Consider the following 22,677-nt stretch of genomic DNA (forward strand, 5'->3'; position numbering starts at 1 on the left):
TCAGCAGTGTTAAAGACAGTGTGTCTCCAGACCTCCCAATTGGAGGCCAGAGTAGACCAGTTATGTTGATCAATATGGCCAAGGCTGAGATGTTGTTTCGGGAAGTCCTTGTGTCTTCTCTTTGGGGCTCCTCTCATGCGGCAGCCGGTGGCAAGTTCACCACAGAGCATGAGCTTAGGGAGGCTGTGGTCCTTCATCCTTGAGACATGTCCTGCCTAGCGCAGTTGTGTTCTCAGCAACATGGCCTCAATAGTTGTGATTGCTGCTTGTTCTAGAACAGATGTATTAGTCACATAATATGGATGTTTAGGATTGTACGGAGACAGCGCTGATGGAAGCGTTCTAGGAGACGCAGGTGGTGGCGGTAGATGACCATGATTTGGATCCACATAAAAGAGTAGACAGCACAATGGCTCTGTAAACACTGATTTTTGTACTTTTCTTCAAGTGTTTATTTTGCCAAACTCTTTTGTGGAGTCTTCTGAAAGTACTATATGCCTTTGCTAACCTGTTGTCTATCTCTCTGTCACTTTTACCATCTGAGGAGATGAGGCTACCTAGGTAATTAAACTGCTGGACTGATTTGAGCTCTGATTCACCACTGGTGATATGGGGATGATGGAAGACTTCCTGAGGGGCAGATTGATAGAGAACTTCAAGAGAAGAAGCTACACACTATTGTCAGGAGACACTTTTAATATGGGAGGAAGTAAGGATCTTGGCAAAAGTTTAAAATTTTAAAAGGAGTAATATACAACCAAGGTAGAGTATTCTACAAAGCACTGATCCAACACACACCACCTCGTACAACTTAGCAGAATCCAACCCACTGGTTTTAAGTTACCCAAAAGACATTAAGAAAAGAGTCAAGAAAGAGATTAAGTGAAGAAACAGAAGTAAAGAAAGAGAAGAAGAGAGGGGAATAAGAGAAAATTAGATTAAATAGCTACCACCAAAGAGTCCTATGGTGGTACATCTCCACAGGGTGCTGGCAGGTCCCGGGAGAAAAGGCAAGATGGAGCTTATGTGCTCCTGTGTTTGTGTGCTTTAGCCACCATGTCCTCTCCTCCCAGGTGGGACGGCTGGCTTACTGACTACTCAGTGTCTCCAAGCCAGAGTGAGAGGTGGTGTAAGCAATCAGAGGCTGGAGTTCCAGTGGGTGTGGACAGGCTCCCAGGCTGCCCTTTTGGCTGACAGCTGCTCCATATGTGTTCCAGGGCTGCCCTTCCTCAAACACACACAAGTTGGTTCCAACTCAGTAATACTTTATTGATCCAGTGTTTCACATACATTAGTGCTGTTTCCCAGCTACCAGCCTGTTAAACCACTGACTGGTCTGCCAGGTTCAACTGAGGCTGCAGCTGGTCCCTGACAAACAGGAGGAGCTGATGCTCCTCACACTTTCACTAGCCTCTGGAGAAGGAAGAGCAGTGAGCAAGGGAGGGCAGGTATTTTTGTTTTGTCTTTCAGAATTTGGCAGAGTTTGAAAAGTTAGAGATTAATGTGAAAGACATGGATGAGCAAGGGTACTCATAACTTAACCAACCAGAAGCTGGGAGTACCACAAAATAAGCTCATTTCTTTTCCTTTGGGAAGGGACAGGCTCTGCCAGAGCCCAGCCCGGTACTCCTCTGCCTGCTTTTCAGGCTGATATTTGCCTTTGAGCAGAGATCTTGCTTTGGTTGTACCAGATCCCATTTGTAACATTTTGGGATCAAGAATGTACCTTCTTTTTTTCTTGCCCCTTAACCTGAGTTGTCCCATACTGTGCTTTTACTTGCTCAAAGGATGCTCTGCCTACTGCAAAAGAGCAAGTTGAATTTAGTGTAAGTTGGATTGTAAATTCTCAAATGGAGACAATGCCCCTTGAGTGTTTATTGCAGAAGTCAGTTCTCTGGTCCGTGCTTACAATTGACCATGCTTACTTTACTTTGCGGTAAGACTAAATTGTGTCAATTTGTTTTTATAGCAAGCCAGCTGTGTATATTAATTGTTCTACAGTAGAAACTATTTTCCAGTGAATATGATGGAATGGTATTTCTGCAATGACTTTCATTATTCACTTTATTTTCCAAATGGCTCTGTAGCAATACAAGATTTTTTCTTCTTGATGTTCCTCTCCTTAATGATGACAGGAGGTGCCCATGTCACAGACTAACTAATTGATAAAAAGACATTACATAAAGAATTTTTAAGGTTATCATTTTATGTTTTAAAAAGAAACATTTCCTTTAACTCAACCTACTTCTGGAAGAGTGTATAAAATACTTTAGCTAACAGATTTTTGTCCAACTCTGAATATTAAACTTAAATAATTAGGAATCTTTGGTAACTGAAGACAAGTCCATTACAAGTCAATACAATGTACAAACATATTTTTATGCAAAATGATAAAAAAACCCCAAACCATCAACAAAAGTCCTGTTAACCACCATCAACAAAATTAATGTTCTCACAGGGTTTGTACTAGGGACAGCTCTTGGTCTGAGCTAGGGTTTAGCAGCCCTCTTGTTCAAATATCCTCAGGCTGGGGGGTCTGCAGAAGAGCTCAAGCATGTTGCCAAGTCCTGGCTTGCTTTGATGGACCAATACCAAGTTGTGTTACGTCAGTTTTATACTTACTGATTTTGAACTTCTTGGATGTAAGCAGGGTTGAAAGATGATCCAGGTCTGGATTTGAGGCAGAATGATTAGGAGGCTCATGCCAGCCCTGAGGAAGAAAGTCCCAGCCCTGAGGTGGAAAGTGAGACTGGGAAGAGGTGTCCCTCCTTAGAGAGATGGGAGGATGGGGCTCACCACTAGAGGCTTGGTTCATTTGAATCTGCTGGCAGTGGGATTGGTTGCCGAATAGAGTGACTGCTGAGTTGCGCAGGCACGTGGTCCTGAGACATCTCTGGGGCCTCATCGTTTGGTGATTTTGGGCACACAAAGGTTACATGCTAGAACTCTGGAGGCCTAAAAAGGAAAGTAAATTTCTAATCCAAGGAGTATGTTTTAAAAACACAAAAGCACTTTGGAGGAACCATTATTTTCTGAGTAGTTCCTCTACTGCAAACACAATGCCCATCTAGGAATGTTTATTTATGAATTCCAGAAAATTAATAGATACATCACTTGAATCAAGGAACTTCACAGAAAACACTGCTTATTTCCTTCGTTCACAAAGAGGAAAGTTTCCAACAGTAATGTACCAGCTAATCATAGCAATCTGTGATGTGTAGCTTTCTTGATAACCCTGCAGCAAAAAAAGTAAATTTTTTAATAATTGAAAATTAACATCTTACAAGCCCCCTGGAAATCAAAGGGAAAAAGGTCAAAAGTCTAGGTCTAGGTGCTAATGCAAGGACTGATAGGTTTTCCAAGGAAGCAAGATAATTAGGATAACTGGCCATTGAAATCTTTTGAGATTTACCCTGCTATACACTGATATACTGCTGTAAAATAAGAAAGTAAAAAGAAGAGTCATGAAATTTTCTGGGGAAACTACATGGCAGGTAGGGATGCCAGCATCTGAAAGTGCATGAATTAAATTAATGTATCAAACAGAGTCTTAGCACTTTAGCACATGTACAGGGATTTTATTTGGGGGGAAAATGCAGTTTGGATAGCAACCAAGACCGTATATTTCAAAGACATTTGAAATAACCCACTGCTTATTTCTTATGATTTAAGGCATTTCCCCTTCTTATACAAAGTGTTGTCTATCAAACTCATAAGCATATGAATTTCTTTGACTACTGTTCATATGCCTGTTCATAACTCAGCCTCTTATTCCATTATAATGCTTGAATGATTCACATGCAATATTTCCAATCCACTTTTCCTATCTTGTGAAACTTTTTAACAAAATGTTAGCATTTGCAGGCACCAGATGTTTTGACATAAGGAGAAGCAATATGTAAATTTTAATCCATGCTAGGAACAATAGCCTGGAGGCACCTTTTTCTTATTACATGAATCATATACTTAACCACAATGTGGTGGATTATATCAAAATCATCATCACCTTGAATATAAAACACTTGTCTTGTGGTTGCCAATTAATGAAACTGATATATATTTAACTTGATGGGTACCAGTGATTTAACCAATAAGCCTTAGCATACTTCACTACTGTAGTCTCCTTTATAATAAGACCTTTGATCTGATTATTATCACAACTTCATATATTTTTCTCTAATCTCCCATTGGTTGTCAGTACAAATGATGCTGACATTAGATCTGTTTGTCTGTCAATTGCAAACATCACTACTTTTAATCAAGCAGTGTATCAAAAGGGCTTTTCTAATCTCTGAAATAACTTCTGATTTTATTTCCTGATGCTGTTTATTTAATCATTAAGTGTCTGAGTCTGCAACAGTCTGAGCATTACCTTTCTACAAAGGAAACGGAGGGCTCTCAGTCCATCACAAAGAAACTGAGTATCTTTTATGGTCAAATCCTAAATTCATAAAAAATATGCAAAAGAGCAAAGCTTCTTTACATAGCTAATCACTGAACTTTAAATAATATTTAAAATAATATTTAATTTTAGAACTGATGCAGATGTCTTAATGATTTGTCAAAATAAAGAGCCTGGAAAAATCTTTATTACAAATAGAATGTTTATCTGATGTATACAAATAATGAGCACTATTTTATAAGAAACAATGAACTATTACAAAACTATAGATTAAATGCATAGTATTACTCAACAAACTTTACAACTTTTCATGCACAGAAAGCACCAAATATCTTCCAAAGAAAGCAGCACTCTTGATATTAGGAATTCAAAATGAAATCCGAATCCTTACTTCATTAAGTAAAAGTATCTTTTAGTGCCAAATGCTACCTAATTATCAGCTTTAAAAATGTTTTATATCTTAAAATACAATATTCTGTTTATTCTAGATTGTCTGGGGAACATCTAGTACATTAAAAGGTTTTTGTAGAGCTTCTTAGTGATTTAACTGATATCATCATGCCTGCTAGCAATTTTGCAACATTCTGAAAACACTTTCCATAAATCAAAGCCTTAGCAGCAGGAATAAGCAGATGGCAGGAGACCATATTAAAGAATGTATCAATTATTTTTATTAATGGGATGCTACTGGATCATGATCTATCATAATGGTCTAAATTTTTAACAGTTGTGTTTTGTCTGTTAGGTATCTTAGATGTTCTTAGTGGATGTTACTATAATGTCTTGTGACAGCATTTTTTGAGGGTCTGGACAGTGAAGTTTCATAAGTGGCATATAAAGAGATGTTTTAATTTCAGTCCTTTAATTATATTCATATAATAAACATAAAATAGCAGTATATATAAAACATAACTGTAAAAAGATTGCATGTACAGTGCGTAATAAAGTACATTCTGTCTGCATACAATGACTTGGAAAACAAGATACTATATGGTTAACAATGAAAAATGGCAATTATTATAAAAATATTCTACAGTCTCATAATACTAATGTAAATGCTTTTACTTATATAAGAGACAACATAATTTTAAATTACAATAATTTTACATCCTCCATTCATATATACAATCCTATTAAATTCAAAAGGTATTATAATAGCAATGGTCATATTAAGATTAAGTGAAGGAACTATAGTTATTTTACTATATAGAGCAACTGTGTTCCTGTTTGTTAAAACTGTTTGCACTTACTGTAGCTTTTCACAGAATCCACGCTATGCACAATGAAATAGTTTAGTTTTCTGTTCTTAGTATAGCTCTATATGCATCTCATGAATTAAACAAGATGTTAATATTGTGAGTCCCTTTCCTTTTTTGTAATTATTAGTCTGTTGTTTTGTGTATTTTGTAGGAACATGTCCACCAGCTTTGAATAGCTGCTACTGAAAACAAAAGTAAGAACTTCTCATTTAATACATCTTGACAAAAATGTCCAGGTTTCCTACCCCCTGCCCAGCTGGAGGTCAAGCTCTGTAAGACTTTAAATTCTTTTCTGGTCCCAGAGCCACAGACATTATGCATGTCTTTCACGAGATTTTACTGAATAGATCTCTGTAGGAAATAGCCAAAGAGTGTATTTCACTTGCACCATGTTTCAGCCCATTAATACTTGCATGGACAGCAAAGAAATTCTGCCTGATCAAGAATGTCAAGATTTGTCCCAGTAGTCATAAAATCCCTTTCCTCTGTGGAAGCTATTAGGAAGGTACTCAGCTCTGCCATAACAGTCCTCTCAGTAGCATCACCGAACCTGCGATGGGAGAGGGAGGGCTTACTCTAAAAAGTGAGGAATGTGGCTGCCAGCACACACATCTCCTAAATACCTTCAGTGGCACCTATTAATCCCCAGAATGTCCTAGATTAGTTTTGCACCCTGTACCGCTACTTAATTTCAAAGGTGAAGCTGTAAGCCAGTCCATAGCCATTAGCTAACACGCTAATTATGATGACTTTCTACTAGAAAAAATGCAATGTTGGCGAAACACCATTGCCATAATAAACATCTACATTTCGTGTTTTAAGCAAGGGGGCTGGGGATTTTGTGTGAAGGAAGACAGCTTGAATATGTTTGAGGATAGATGAAATACAGTATATTGCAAAAAGAGCATTCACTATCTTTTGTCAAGTTTCTCATGCAAGAAGAGAGAGAAAAATTCTGGTGCTTTAAACTGAAGCAATTGTCAGAAGAATGAAAATCAACTTTAAAAAATTTAATGGGTGCACTATAATGTTTTTTTAGAACAGTGCTTATAAAAGTGATGAAATTCAGGAGTTATTTAAAGTCAATATAGTTCAGAAGTATGGTCTAACTCACATGTAAAAGTTCAATGGGAAAATCATGTAATACATTCATATTTAATTTCTTTTTCTCCATTATGAGCAATCCACACTGGTATATTTAAAACTAATGTAGTAGAAACTGCAGTACAAGGACAAATGGCATTTGATATCAACCAAATATCCCTTCCTGAATATGGACAATACTCAGATTAAATGGAAATACTCATACTATACTAGACATAATATGCTCCTAAATGTTACTTTTAATTCATCATGTTTTGTATTCAGATATCAATATTAGCTAGTCTTTGGGAAAACTATGACAAAAAGCTTCCTCTTTTAATTAATCCAATTTATAGAAGCACTCCAATTAAGATGGTGTTCAGTCCTACATCCAATTATCTTTGGATAATACTCATCTGTCTTTTGCAGTCCTTTCCTACATACTACAAAACCAAAAAACAAACAAACAAACACAAAACCCCCAAACAAAAAAACAAAAACCTTGCAAGAATCCTGTTTGTTGTTGTTATTATTTTTAACCATGAAGTGGGAGCATATCATAACCTCTTCTAATGGTCGGATCTGTCCTTACAGACCAGCTTATATCCACGTAGTTTGCACAGGCTCATAGAAAACCTTGAGTTTCCTAAAATTATAAATATTCTTCTGAAATAGGACACTCCATCATCTTTCATAGCCATCTGGATGTCATTTATTATCCAGCTGCTAAATTTACAGTTATGAAACTATCGTGACACTAACTGTGTTGGTCAGGAACGTGCTATGACATGGGAGGAACATGAACCTCACAAGGACTGTGAGGAGGACCCAGATACCCATAACAGAACAGTAAGAAACAATTGCTCTGGTTTTTGTTAATAAGTTTAGAGGCATTTAAAATGTTAATACAAACAGCCATCTACTTTAATCTTTTCTTAATGTTTCCAAACCTGTGACATTTCTGGGCTGTGAGGCAGGCTCAGTGGTGGCAAAATTAATACACACTTTTGAAACATATTTTGAATCATTAGAGAATTCCCTGATGTGATCTTTTGGCTTTGGTTGAGGAAGAGCTTTGAAGACCTATGCCAGTTTATTTTCCCATTTATTAATATTACAATTAGAATGATTACACTTAATGTCCTCCAGGAACATATATCACTCTTCAGAATTTCACTGTATATAGAAGTGCTATGACTTCTACCTGCCCTCTAACTGACAAGTCTTTACTGAGTCATCAGAACAGGTTTTCTGAATGCCCCCTCCTAGCAAGCTAGTTATGAGAGGCAGTGCATCACGTCAGTGCTTCTGAATATCCCCTTTAGTTTGAAAAGTCTTCCTTTTCAGCTTTTCTGTGGTGAATCTAAAGCCAAATTTAAAATTACATTATCTTTGTTTCAAGTGTATGGAATGAGAATCTTGTCATTTACCTCAAGTCCAAATGGATCAAAGGCATATGGATAGAGTCCCTTTGGAAAAATCTCACTATGCTGCCAAAGGAATTGAAAGCATCATCCAAAAGCACAGGATTATATCTCTGAATTCCAATCTCTTCTACATAAAAAAGGACACAGTTTGAATATTCTTGAAATAAGCAGCTGACATAGCACTATTACCAGTACTTTTAAACTGTGCTAATTGTAACATGGAGTGTCTGTGCTGTCTTGTACATCCATACAGCCTTTCTGCTGCAATACTATATCTTTTTCTGTCTCAGTTCATTTGAGTCTCCGTCATTATGTTAACTTTCATTTTTCTTCTGTGTCATTAAAATATATATTAAAAGAGTGTTCTTTTTCTACAAATGAAATAAAAAAAAAAACCAAAAACAACTAATGGCATTCCATGGAAAGCTTAATGGATTTTCTCTTTTTAAAGAGAAGCCTACACAGTTTAAACTGCATGCTTACTTTACTTGTGTGAAAGCATTACCACCTTTATTTTTAAATTTTAATATCTGTGACATCTCTGCAGTTCCCAGCTTAAATAGTTCTCTGTTGCTTCACATTTTGTAGAATTTTTAGTTATATAAAAGAAAGAAATTAGCAAATTACTAAAACTCATGTTTTTAGCAGAAAAAGTGTAAGTAGATTGAAAAGAGTTTGAATACAGTTTTGTAACATGGGTATTACTTTTACGGTAACCACTTTTGTAGTACTGTAAGTCATGAAATGATAGTAGAAATATTCCCAGTGAAGAAAGATTTGTGCAAACGTCAGCTGTGAACAGAAGGTAAATTTGGGCCAAAGTGATATGAGTTCATGTCCATCTCATTTTCCTGTGAAGTAAGGGCTGATTTAAACCTTTGTCATGTAACATCTTCACAGTGTTTCTCCTTATAAGTATTTAAAGTAAGAACAAACAACATGCTTACATTCAACGCAGTCTTTTAGCAAGTGGTTTAGAGAAATATGAGACCACTCCTGTTTTTATAAATCATCTCCATCATCTGTGCTAAAGCTGCTTCTCCTGCTGCTCTCTTTTGATGCAGCTGGGGACGTGGAGGACAAGAGTGGATCTGTTCCAAATGGCGACACTGTGTCATCTAATAAAATTTCCTCTAGACGTTGTTCTTCTTTTAAAGCTGCACTGAAGGACAAATCCGTGAAGTGTGAAAGTGGATCAGAAAAGGCTGTAGATCCATCGCAAACATCAGAATTTTGTCCATGTACCAGAGGCATTTGTTGAGAGTAGTCTACAGAGTTCTCCTCTGGATAAGACTGTTGCTTGATGACCTGTGCAGCTAAATCGACAGCAGTGAGTGAAGACATGACTGGGAGGCCGTGTGCACGTGCCTGGATCTCCAGTTCCTAACATTTCAAATGAAAATGATTAGACAACAACTTTAAGACAGAGTTTCTTCAGAACTATTGCAGTAAGTACAGGAATCATGCATGCAAATTAATTATACCTTTTATCCAGTTGTGAGACTACATTTTAAAATATTAAATTCTTAGTCTATGAGAATTTGCCACTCAAGTGTTTTCATCTCCCCCTCTGTCTTTAAGCAACTATCCTACAGGAAAATAAGAGATAGGACAGCCTCTACACCCACTGCATAGTGAAACCAATGAAAATGATAGGAAAATGTTGCAACTTGAAAATTTGTTATCCACTGCTATCCAGAGAAACAGAAGATTCTTTACTTGGTGATGCTTATGATATGCAGTTACATAAGTAAATCAACATATGTAAGTTGATCGATTTAATGTCTGTCTGTCTATCTACCTATCCATTCATCCCATTTTCATACGTGTGTGTCTATATTAGAATCTTGCCTTTCAAGCTATGAAGGGCTGTATTCTATCTCTTCATGTCAAAAGTAGATATAACATAGCACACTGTAACCAAGGAAGTATAATGTGTGAAATGGCTACAAAGGGAAAATGAAAATACTGAAGGGAATTTTGTGTCCAGTATTTATTTTTGGCTGCAGGGACGTATTTTTTTTCCTTATCTTTTTTGTCTTTCTCTGACTCTAACACGTACATAATGAAACTGTTTTTACAAATACTTTATTAACTTTCCATGAATTCCTTTATGTAAGGTATAATTATCAAAGAAATTTCCTAGAAATCTAAAAAATTCCCCCTCTCCAATATACACAAAAATAAATAGGAAAGCCAGTTCATTTTTAATAAATGCCATTTGGGGAAAAATTACATACATTAATAAAATTTGATGAGGGATAAGTACTAAGAAAGCTTTGTAGTTCATGGCAACACTTATACAAACCTGAATTCGGAGTAGGAGTCTTCTGTTAGCATGCTCTAATTTCTTTTGCCTATGTTCTAATTCTCTGGCTCTCTGTTGTTCTTTTTGTAGCCACTTGATGTACTCCACTGATGCTTTTAAAATAGTCCCTTTGTTCCAGCGCATATCACTGTAGAATGTAGAGATAACCTTTTCACAATTGTACATGTCAGCAGAATTCATAAGAACTTACAAAATCTTTTACATTAATATGAAATAATGATTTACATGACTATTATTCACTCTTAGATATTATTGCTTCTGAATGGAAATTTTAATAGAATAGTTAAGAAGCCCTTATATAGTAAAATTAATCCCAGAATGAAAATAAGTGTCAAAAGAAAGTAATAAAGTGACTTTTTGTGGGAGAGCTAAATGCAATATCATGATTCTACCATTACAGTTTTTATATTTTTAGTGAAAATTGCTTTTATTATTAACTCTAAGATTAAAATCTATGTGCAGTATTTCTGCATTAATGAACTAGGAAATATACATTACTGAGGACTTAAACCTAAATTTTTAAAGATCATTTTGAATATACTACTCCTTTTACCTGACTTACTAATGAGGTTGCTTTTATGCTTGTAGAGAAAAATATTATCTGTGCTGAATGCCACTCCTCATTGATGACAGACTAGAAAAATCACACTTCTTTAACCATAATGACTAGGGAATGACACAAATCATGTTCAAAAATCTTGAAACAATATAAAATACGCAGCTACATGCAGACCCTAACTCAAAATAAAAGCCTTGCAAAAAAATTAGATTAAATCTGCCCATCATTCAGGAAATAATGGTTTAACTTCCAGCTTACAAGCAGCCTTACAGCAATAAAACACTTGTTTAAACGCATCTGTTCAAGGATTTTCATGTATGCATTTATCAACTTTTCATGCATTCCTTTAACTCAGTTCTTGGAGGCCTTGGAACAGGAATGAAATTTGTGGAAAATGTTTAATTTCTAATACATTTCAATATTTTAAGATACAGAATTCATCTGATGCATTAAATACACAGATATAAGGGTTTATCCAAACTATCCACTTAGTGGATATCCACTCAGCTTAGGCTGAGCAGAAGGTTGGCCAAGGTTCTGGCCCTATAACACCACCCTGAGAAGGAAAAGTTATTTTTGCAACTAAGAATCTGACACATGTATTTTTTTAAAATCTATAATACCATATATTTACTCGTTGGCATTTATAGAGTCAAAAAGAAATATAAATTATACTCCAGTCTATCATCACTTTTCCTTATTCATAAAATCATAGAATCATAGAATATGCTGAGTTGGAAGGGATCCATCAGGACAATCAAGTCCAGCGCCTGGCCCTGCACAAGACACCTCAAGAATCACACCATGTGCCTGAGAGCATTGTCCAAATGCTTCTTGAACTCAGACAGGCTTGCTGCTGTGACCACATCCCTGGGTGCTCAACCACTCTCTGGGTGAAAAACCTTTTCCTGACACCCAACCTAAATGTCTCCTGACTCAGCTTCATGTTGTTTCTTTGGGTCCTGTCACTGGCCAACAGAGTGAAGAGATTGGTACCTGCCCCTCCGCTTCCCTTCACGAGGAAGTTGTAGACTACAATGAGGTCTCCATTCAGTCTCCTCTTCTCCAGGCTGAACAAACCAAGTGATGTCAGCCGCCCCTCATAAGGCTTCCTCTCCAGTCCCTTCCCAATTCTCATGGCCCTCTTTCAGACATTCTCTAATAGCTTATTGTTTTGGGGTTTTTTCTATTGTCCTTGGTTGTTTCAGTTAATGAGATTTGCCCCTACTCTTGTGTTCACCTATGGTGAATAAAATTTTTGCAGATGTTTTGTATTTAGCTTCTCAGAGTAAGTGCCTAAGGAACCTTGCACCCTTACCCCAATAGACTTCTGCCAATGCAGTTGTTTTTCTACCAAATATATAGGGCAAAAGCCAGGCAAGTACAGGATTTAGGGATCCAGGCCACTCAGCCTTTGCTGATGCACTTTACTAGGCATAAAATCTTACAGAGCTGATAGCTTTAAGGCACTCACAAGAATACACAAAATTATTTGTGATAAAGCATTACAGTGTTTAACTATATCATAAAATTCAGACAATTTGCTAGAGATTTGGGAGAAACATGTTTTGATCCAAGAGTGCTCAAACTCACGTCTGTTCTCTCTGGGAAGCACACAGAGTGTGGGGCTTCAGCATATAGGACCTCCCCTCACCTCAGTGATATGTGCCAGGAATGCACAGCTTTTTGGGATTAGAAGGTGAGGAGGTCAGAGAGAAAATAATTATTGTCTCAGATCCTGCTGTCTGCAAAGCCAAAACATCAGAAGCTGCTCACTGAAGTGGGTGTGTATTCTTATTTAGACATTCCATGGTCAAAAACACTAGAACAGAGAGGGGACTGGGAGCCAAGAACAGAACATGTCTCCCTCATGACAGCTGAGTCATATCTTGGCAGTTCCTCTGCCCCTTTCTTCTTGTCCCTGAATTTCTTGCCCAGGTGGGAGGACAGAACATTTCCCTGTCAGTATCCCATGGGCTCCCTCCTAGCAGAGGACTTTCTTCTCACATGTGGTTTACATTCAAACTGTAAATGTTAAGGAAGTTTTTAGTATGCATAGTAATGCATATTTTCTGGAAAAATCTTTGACTGCCATCACCAGCTCATGGCAACTTTGAAAAGCACTAGAGGAGTAAGAATGCCTAGAGTATATACTATGGAGAAATGCAATCTGCAATCATTCATGTTACACATAATTTGCAACCTTTGTGATATTGCTTTCTTTTAGTTCATATTACCTTGATAATTTGAGGTTTTTATTTCTATAGCAATGACATTTTTTGTCACAGGATGAAATAAATTTTCACTGGAAGACCAGTTCCTAGATTCAAACTGCCAGACAGATGGATCTGGTCAGCTTCTGCATGAGATACATATGGATAGATATCTCTTGTGGTAATATTTACAGATCTGAGAAGCAAAACCATCACAGGATGAAATTGCAGTAGTTATTATTATCATTTAAGAGACTATTATTTAACCTGTGTATGTGTGTGTGTGTGTGTGTGTGTCTGCGTGTATGCATGTATCCCATATGTCTTCTACATCTTTTCTCATATATACACATACTGGTTGATGTCTTATTGAATGAAAAGTATTGAAGTGAAATCTCCCAATGTCTGAAGGCAACATGGCAATGGATCAGCTGGTGACCTTAGTAGCCAACATGAATTTCACTTTGTGTCTCTCTATACCAGGATCTAAAGAAAATATTGAAGTTGTCTGTGCTAATTCTGCATTGCAGGTGTTCCTCATCCATTCTAGCCCAGAGCACCACACAGCAGTCACAGGACAGTGCTGCGGAGAAACAGAGGCTCTACACAGATGTGCAGTGCTGGAAGAGTAGCAACATAACTGGTGGGGATGAAGGCAAACAGGGCAATAGTGCAATTGAGGTTCCTGTTTAGCAACAGCCTACAATGCATCCAGCAGGTGGGCAAGCAGATTCATCTATGATGGGAAATAAAAACAACCTAGCATTTGAAAAGGGATTATCTCAAAGCACAAAAAGTGCATAAGAAGAATTCAGGAATTCTGTGATCGGTTATTAGGTTTCTGTTATTTCTCTGAAAACAATGCTTTCTAAATAGGGTGCAAATGAAGAAAGCCATCTGAAAAATTATAAAAGAGGCACTAGGAAATTATGGGGTTTGCTTTTAGAGATTTATATATTGTGCTTATATATAATAGAGATAAAAATTGAAATGAAAAGGCCTACAAACCCATTTGAGAACCTTTAAAATCTGAACAATCATTGGCAGTTGTTACTCATTTAATTGGAAACCACTTTATAAAAACAGAAAAAATACTTGCATTCTTAACTGGCTTGAATCGACAAAGTAAGATATAGATCTACTGAGTTTTAGAGATAGCAGGAATTTTTTTTCATTTTACTTTTTCACTGTCTATCAATTCCTTTCTTGTTTGGTTTTCTTTTTTTTTTGGGGGGGGGGATTTTTTTTAGGGGGTTGTGTGTGTTGTTTTATTTGTTGTTGTTTTGTTTTGCTTTGCTTTTGTTTTTCTTAGCCTTCATTTTTATTGAATGCATATAATACTTCATTCTGTAGATATTGAAACACATGGGAAATTCTACATGTGAATAAAGTCATTTGAAAACAGTAAGAAGTTTTGCAGGTCTGGTCATCAGCAATGGCCTCTGCAAAGGAGGATTTCATTTTTGTTTCTGTGTGTGCATGTGGTACAATAATTTGAAATTTTTAGCAAGCTACATGTGTTCTTGAGTTTAACTAACAGAGGTCTACCACACTTCAGAAGATTTGCATGGAGAAGTAAAAAATAAGTAAAAACCCACGTTTTATTGTCTCTGAACCCTGGCTTCTCCTAACTTTAAGATCTGAATCTCTCTAGAAAACTCAAATGCTCAGAACAAAATATGTAACTCATCTAGGAGAGTTTCCCATTTTGGAGAAACAAAACATAGACAAGAGATTGATCTTCAACTCATTTACATTAATTTAACTTTGTTAAGTCAAAGGAGCTTCACTAATTTAAAGAAGTTGAACTCCTGTAGGAAGAACCAGAGCATTTAGTCATATAAGATTAGAACTAATTAACAAAAACAGCATTTGTGAGTGTGATAGTCACAGGGTTTGCCAGGCACAGGACAGTTACTAATAACAAAGACGTTTGCAAAGTTGAAACCATGCTTGCAGACCATTTCTTTTCCTGTTTCTTGAGAAATTTATGGTAACGTGTTCTTCCTCAAAGAAATACTTTGAAGGACTTTGTACTTGTTTTGATGACTTGCACAATTGCAAAGTGTATTCTGAAAGAGGCAGTAAGTTTCCACTTTGTAATAGCAGGAGCATACACAAGCTTTTCCTGTACAAGAAATATGGCTGTGCTGGCTGCTGGAGCACCCAGAGAGCAGAGAGAAGATCAGGTTCAGGCAGATGCAGAGAGCAAAGAGGAGAGAGTGAGAGCAAACCACTGCTTATGCCCAAATCCTCAGTGGTTCTCCTAACATCCTAGGTCTGTCAAATGACTAGAATTCTTGAAGGAAGGGGTTTCTTTCTTCTTTGGCTTTCTGATAATTGAAGTCCATCGACCATAAAACCATTCTTGTGTAGGCACTTTCAGACTCCATCACAGTGTGAAGTCCTGTTAACCACCTAAAAGGTGGATTCCGAAAGGCTGAACACAAATGGAAAAGTGAGTATATTAAAGGAGCATTTTATGAGCTTTCAAACAAAATATGACTATTTCTGGCATTTTTAAAAGTCTATTTTTGAATTATTCTGTATAACTGATTTGCATTTCTGAATCATCTAGCACTTGAATATCTAAGCATTGAAGATTAAACAAAAGAGTCAAAGTTCTTTTTAACTCATACTTATGTCCATTTTCTAGTGCTGATGAAGTGAACTTAAAATACCCATTCATTTAAGCAATGTAATCCACACTTTTATTGTTAAATTAAAAAAAAAAAAAAAAAAGAAAAAGTGAAAAGAATAGGGGTTTAAGCCAGTCAAAAGAAAGTCCCTGCAGAAGCTCTACAGGAGCCAAACAAGTTCACTATATAACTAACAAAACAAAAGTGAAATAAAAACCCCACACAGCACTTCTAAGAAATATAAATCATAAAAGGTTTCCAAATGGTATAAAAAATGTCCTTTTCTGTTCCTGACTCTGAATGTAATATTCTTGAAGCAAGCCATCTGGGACAGGCATGCTAACCACAATGGCTTACTTATAGCAATATTTGCTCTTCAATACAAAGGCTGATTTTTCTCACTGTCATTAGTCTAAGCATCAGTTAGGCTTCTCCTTTTACAGCTAAGTTTCCACTATAAGAAGAATTTTCTAAAATAAATATAAGAGTGAAAATGCTATATGTGATAAAATGCTACAGATGAAGTATTGTAAGACATGATAAATCTCTTTCTTTCAAAGAAGAGGGGGAGATTGGGGGCACAGTAAGGTGTTATGAAGGGAAAAACAAGAACTGAAAGAGAGGGTAAGAACATTGAGTTATGATTTGGCAACACAGGACCAAACCAAAAGGAAATAATAATAATTTTAATCTGTTTAGCTAACAAAACAACATGCTCAAATCGTATATTTCCACCTAAAAATACAAATACAAAAAAAAGTGTTTACACTTTGGATTAATTTATCCTAGCACCAAGCTATGGTAAAGTTATGTTGCAAGCTAGTGTTTCAAAAGCCCTGTACTTTTTATGCCTTTCTTTTCTTAACACCATCTTGAAAACTTTTAAATAGGCTTACTTTCAAAAGGAGTACTGATTACCAGCCTTTTGAAGACAGCAGTCTTCAGAATGTGAGATACTTAGGCTTACCTTGTGCTTTTGTAAACATAAACCACTCTGGGTCTGTCACACTATTGAACTCAGTCATGGGTTTGCAGATTAAAACAAGATAAGGCAATGACTTCAGAATCTATACCTGAAACTTTTTCATCAGGCAACACCACCAGAATCTGTGGGTAAAGTCCACCATCCACTTGCTGGAGCAAAACTGCAGGCCCAGATAATTCATTTTAAGAACAGCCTAAGTGATTGCTCTTGGTATTAATGTTTTGATTAAGTTCACAAACTAAACCTGAATCCAGAACAAAACATGTAACTGAAACACCTCTGTAGGCAACCAAAAATCGCAACTGGAATTTGTACCTCATGCTCATCTCTAATTGCAGTGTAACTGCCTTCTGTTATTGCTTTATAGCTGCAAACCAACAGTGCCATCCACTGTTTATCTGAGAAATCTTTCAATTATTTGCCCAAATAGTATTGATACTGAAAGATGCATCAGCAAAATTAAAATGCTTCTACCAGTCTGTTCTTGCAATAGTGCCCAAACTTTTTTTAGGTACTTAAAGCCCTTTTTATTTTTACTCAGCTGTAACACCTAATTCTATATTAATAACAAAAACATGCCCATTTATCTAATCTTGGGTGAATGCTATAGAAGGAACCAGGTTGGTGAATTCTCTAAAATGGATGGAGTATGTTAACTTTGTCTCTGGTGATTTCACTCCAAGTGAAGCCAATCTTGCACTTTTGTAAGTCTCACACAGCTTTATATTGTTGCTGAAATCCTTAATAGAAAAAAAGTTTCTTAGTGCTAAGGAAAAAAAAGGCTGAAATATCAATAGATGTTTTCATTTGAAGTATCACGCAGGTCTGTATTGACATGCAAATGATAAAGACAAAATCTGTATAATCAATTTTATGCAAGTCACAGTCATGGTAGTGCATGGTCTTAAGTCTTCCCCGAGTGACTAAGGCTAAAGTTCAACTTTAAATATCACACTGAACTGTTATTGCTAATCCTGCAGTGGGTTTTCCTACAAGACAACCTTTTTCGTATTGATGACAAATATAAGCTTTAAGGGAATGCAGGTAGTGGTCAAGCAATATGCATTTTGTGTTACTGTCAGTGTATGCATTAATATAATATGATATTATTATAGCAATTGTATCAATTATTACTTTAATCCTTGCATTTTAGGACTGGTGTTTTCCCTGCACTGAGTGCAGGACTTTTGAAAAATGCTCAGTCTACAGACTCTTGTACTGATTTTTTTTGCCTTAGTCAAAGGGCAGACAGTGACAATGTGAATTTTGTGTTATCCCACTAGAGGGCCATAGCAAGGGCTAAAAGCACCACTCCTTCCTTCTCCAGTGACATCACACAATTGTGCCCAGGGACAGAGAGATGGACTTTCTGCTGTTTGGCTTATCTTTTTTTTCTTTTCTATTTTTGGTTTTGTTTGGTTTTAATTTGTTTGCTTGTTTTCCCTTGATGTGGCAGTCACTCTTAAACACCCTGGAATTTTTTTCATTTTATTATAATTTCAGATGAGTTTTTCCAACAGGCACCAAAAATCTGTTAAAGGCTTGTTACTTTAACAGCCTGATCTGAGCCAGTGACCTGGCATGGAAGATTTTGTATCCCATTACTCAATCCTATAGCCAGTATATACTACTGTCTCTTTTATTCTTGTATTTAAACTATAAATGTTGTTTTAGGAAAGACTGTTGAACTCACGGATCATTGGACTTGGGGATGAGGGTGCCAAGCTCCTTGATTCGGTAGTTAATATTATACCTTCTTCTTCTCTCAACTGTTAAAAAGAAACAGTTACTATATTTATAGTGAAATATTCTTGGTGAAATTCAACGTAGAACATTTTAATTAGTTATAAATAAGTCAGTCAGTCGATGCACAGAAAATTTCTTCCTCAAATAGCAGTCCCAACATGAGCTCCTACCTGTCTCTGACTTATTCTCAGGACAAACTGCGTGATTAGTACCATCTGTATCTTACCTTGCCTATCAGTTTTTTTCCTCCATTAGCCACTAGACTTCTAGAGAATTAAATAGTCACATATTGTCTAAACGTGAGCTAACACTTCTTTTTCCTAATGTCTCTGTAGCCTTTCTCCACCATGCTTGTACAGAACAGAGATATCAGTTTGGCAGAGTTTTGCTGGTGACTTCAACAGGGTCACAAGACAACTCATCTAGCAATTCATAGTTTGGCAGAACTCATGTTACAGATCACAGGTAAGAGCTCCACTATCCCTTAGTTACAGTTGTCAGCATTTCAAACCAGAAAGAGGACATAACTGCAACCATATCCCCTCACTGAATCAGAGAAAGATTGTGTCCCAGAAACACTTCATCACCGGCACATCTCTTTCCTTCGGGTATGGAAAGCACAAGCATGCTTACAATAACTTTTAAAACACACAGAAAATGAATAAAAACACAGTTTAAATAATAAAAATATATTTTATGGATTTAAATTTATACTTCTTCTAAGATAAGCTATGTAGGCTATCTCAGTTTACTTTGTAGTTTAGTTAGAAAGAGAAAAACAGAAGATAAGCCTCTTAAAATTATGTCTGACTCTCTGTACTCTCAGTTCACTTTACCAGCATTGTACTGGTATCCAGGCTGGAGTATGTGACCCTTGAGAAACTTAACATTTTCTAATGTATAGGTCCAAAGGACATCTCAACACTTTGGGGGATTACTTGTATATAATTGTGACATGGAAAGTATATTCAGTGAGAATATAGTCCCGTTGGGGTGCTGTCAAAGACCAGCAGTCTCTACTGACGTGAACTCGCACTTTTGTCCGTTCCCTCCACTTTATACTTTAACTCAATCCAAATCTCACTGAATGAGCAGGATTCAGTTTTGGTCCATCACTAACATCACACTGAGCTGCTCCTTTTATCCTTTTCATCTTGGAAGACCTTACCTTGTGCTCAATATGCTAGTGCCACTGTACTCTGCCAGACTAGCCCTGTCCAGCTTAGAACATGGGCAAAACAGATAAGTACTCCACATATGGAGATGTTCACTTAAAATTTAATGTCCTAATTTTAAATATAAATACAAAAAGCCCAGCAGAGCTAAAGTATACGTGTTCAGCCAAAGACATCCTGGCTGGTCTTTCAAGGCTGACTTCAGTCTTCTCACAGTCACATGAGCATGTTGCTTTCAGTCTCAGCCCCACCACTTAGGTCACTTTTAGTCCTTTACTTCTTCCAGTACATAAAAGTGTTTTCTTCCTGTCTCTGTGAGGCTCTTAGATTTGTGCAGCAGTCAGTTGTTTCCTCCCTAGCTGATTACAGCTCCAGGAACTCCCTGAGTGTTGTTATTTATTCTGATGAAGTGTTCTACCTTGGTGGGATGTATTATCTTGTCTTGATCTCTCTAGAAATAGGAATTTCTCTCAACAAATTAAAGCATCTCAGGTTTTGCATACATGATTCACATGTGCAGAAGACAGGTAATATAATCCTCCTGAGTGTACTGCTAAGTGAACTCTTGTATCCCATTGGCATGAATGTGCTGGATCTTGTAGGAGAGCACAGTGTACAAAAGCACATAGCAACTGAAAAAATTAAAATATATATTTCAGTTATGTTGGCAAAATAATGGCAGAGCAAACAGAGTTAAAGAATGTGCCTTAGCTATAAAGTCCTATGGCATAATAGCTGTTGTTTCATTAATATTTACAGTGTGGAAAAGCTCTGCAAGATACTCATCAAAAAGTGGTCAACTAAACACTGGCTAAAAACCAAGTTAAAAAAAAATATCTTTACAAGTGAACACCTACAGAATTCTTTTTATTTCTATTCTTTTTTATGTTTTCCCGAAAAGAAACTTTCAGTGGTTGTGCTAATGAGTTAGGGGAAAATTTTGAAGCTTGGAAACATATTTTAATAGAGTTTTCCTGATATATGTCTGCTAGAGTTCCAGTGATATCCTGAGTTATCAATAATATTTCAAGTGTCAAAATTATACATAAACCAAACCAGAAAATGATTTTTCAAACTATGTGGATGGGTTGATAATAAAACATTCTTTACTTGGAAGAAAAAAAAAAAAAGGAAATGTTTTGTAATGGTTTAAACTCTTGCTGTGTGACATGGTTCAATTTCCTAAATCTAAATCCCTTCTCATGGTTTCATTGAGGATATAACCTTTCAACAGGAAATTTTTTGTAGTTCCTTTGTTCCTCCTTGGTATGAGAATGTACAAGAACATTTTTTCAAAATGTGGACTTAAATTCAACCTGAATATTGAATGTTTGTATAGTTCCAATGAAGTTCCACAAACAGATTTTTCAGATCATGTCTAAGAAACCTGGTCCTTATAAAAGAGTAAATTACACTAATAAAGCCTTTATATGCAACACATTATTATGTCCAAGCCATTAGATAGTATAGCTATCTCCAGAGAGACTCTGAGCTCTGAAGTGTATGACTGGAGCCAAACCAAAACAGACGCTGCCTGTCTGTGATGCTATCATCATGGCATACTGCCTTCAGCTTAGTCGCCAGTAGTGAGGGAAAGTTCTCAGACATTTCTTCTGAGATTAGGAAGGAAGACCTCAGAGCCAAAATAAACGATGGAGGAAATGGTAGGACCAGCCATCCCTAATGTATGTATGAGCCTGTCTTTCCCCTTGTAGTTCCAGACAACTCCTACCCACCACCTTTCCTAGACCAGCAAAAACTCCCCATTCCTGCCCAAAGAAGACAGAGAGCAGCTGCATTAGCATTTCAGAGATTATATGCTAGCAACAGTTCTAACAATCTACATGGTCTGTCTGTAGTACACAAAAAAATTACAGATAGACATAAGGATGCCTTCCAGAAATTTTATGTAGCAGAAAGTTGTCCACAGCGGTTGCTAGCACATTATGCCAGTGGATGTGCACTTCTAGGTATGTAATTTCATGCAAGTAAAGCCTCTAAGATTACTGGAATGGCCAGAGAACCAAGGTATAAGAGAATAAAGATATAAATAGTGGCTATTAAGTAATTACTAATTTGGATTTAAATTCATAGAATCATAGAATATCTTGAGTGGGAAGTGATTCAAAAGGATCATCAAATGCAACTCCTATAATATTTCTGCTGGAAAAAGTGGAAAGGAGAACTGGGAAATGTAACTGCTTTATTCAACAGAAATTTCCAAATTTCCAAAAAGAATCCTCCAGGCTTTTTGTTTCAGATTATCCTTTAGAGGGAAAAGTTGCCTAACTTTATAGGCAATCTTCTCTCAATAAAACTGATTTTTTTTTTCTATTCTGTATAAACTGGTTTTTATTTTTTAAATATTTAGACTCTGAACTATGAATTTCACTATGTTCTAAGAAGACTATTCCTCTAAATCAAAGTGCCTAACGTCTGTACCTGGATGCACTGCTCTCCATAAAGGAAACAGAAGTGTATCCCAGATTACAGAGGTTACAGGGGTTTTGTGTCAGAGTCAGAACACCGTGAGTCTCACCCAGTCCTGCTCTGATCTCCTTTTGTGATGTACAATTTTCGTAACTTTAAGTGCTTAACAACCATTCGTAATTATCTGATATACTATGCAATTTTTTTTTCCCTCCACATCACCCATCGAGAGATAGAGCCCCTTTCTCGGATATTTCAGTAAATAAGGTATGAAAACTGGATGTTCACTGTTGTTTTTCTCATCATCTCCCTCCTTTCTTGTCTGTTTTACACTGTAATTCTTAGAGACAACATCAAGTGTACAGTCATAGGATAAAAACATAATAGCATTAAATACAAGGAAATAAATTAATTACAATATTCAAAGAAT

At 36.6% G+C, this 22,677-nt stretch overlaps 1 protein-coding gene across 2 annotated transcripts in view; it reads right to left on the reverse strand.

The window, feature by feature from the left end:
- Positions 1–5,247: 5,247 nt before the first annotated feature.
- TFEC (transcription factor EC) overlaps positions 5,248–22,677 on the reverse strand; it is a 91,942-nt gene continuing 74,512 nt past the window's right edge. For both annotated transcript variants that reach the window (XM_027667574.1, XM_027667580.1), the window contains 3 exons: positions 18,590–18,665; positions 10,480–10,627; positions 5,248–9,554 (listed from right to left, as the gene is read on the reverse strand). In XM_027667574.1, coding sequence (XP_027523375.1) covers positions 9,174–9,554; positions 10,480–10,627; positions 18,590–18,665 — 605 coding nt within the window. In that variant the 3' untranslated portion in view covers positions 5,248–9,173. The remainder of the gene's footprint in view (positions 9,555–10,479; positions 10,628–18,589; positions 18,666–22,677) is intronic.

The sequence above is a fragment of the Corapipo altera genome, unplaced genomic scaffold, assembly GCF_003945725.1.
Source record: "Corapipo altera isolate COAL_440 unplaced genomic scaffold, ASM394572v1 1, whole genome shotgun sequence".
Taxonomy (NCBI): Eukaryota; Metazoa; Chordata; class Aves; order Passeriformes; family Pipridae; genus Corapipo; species Corapipo altera.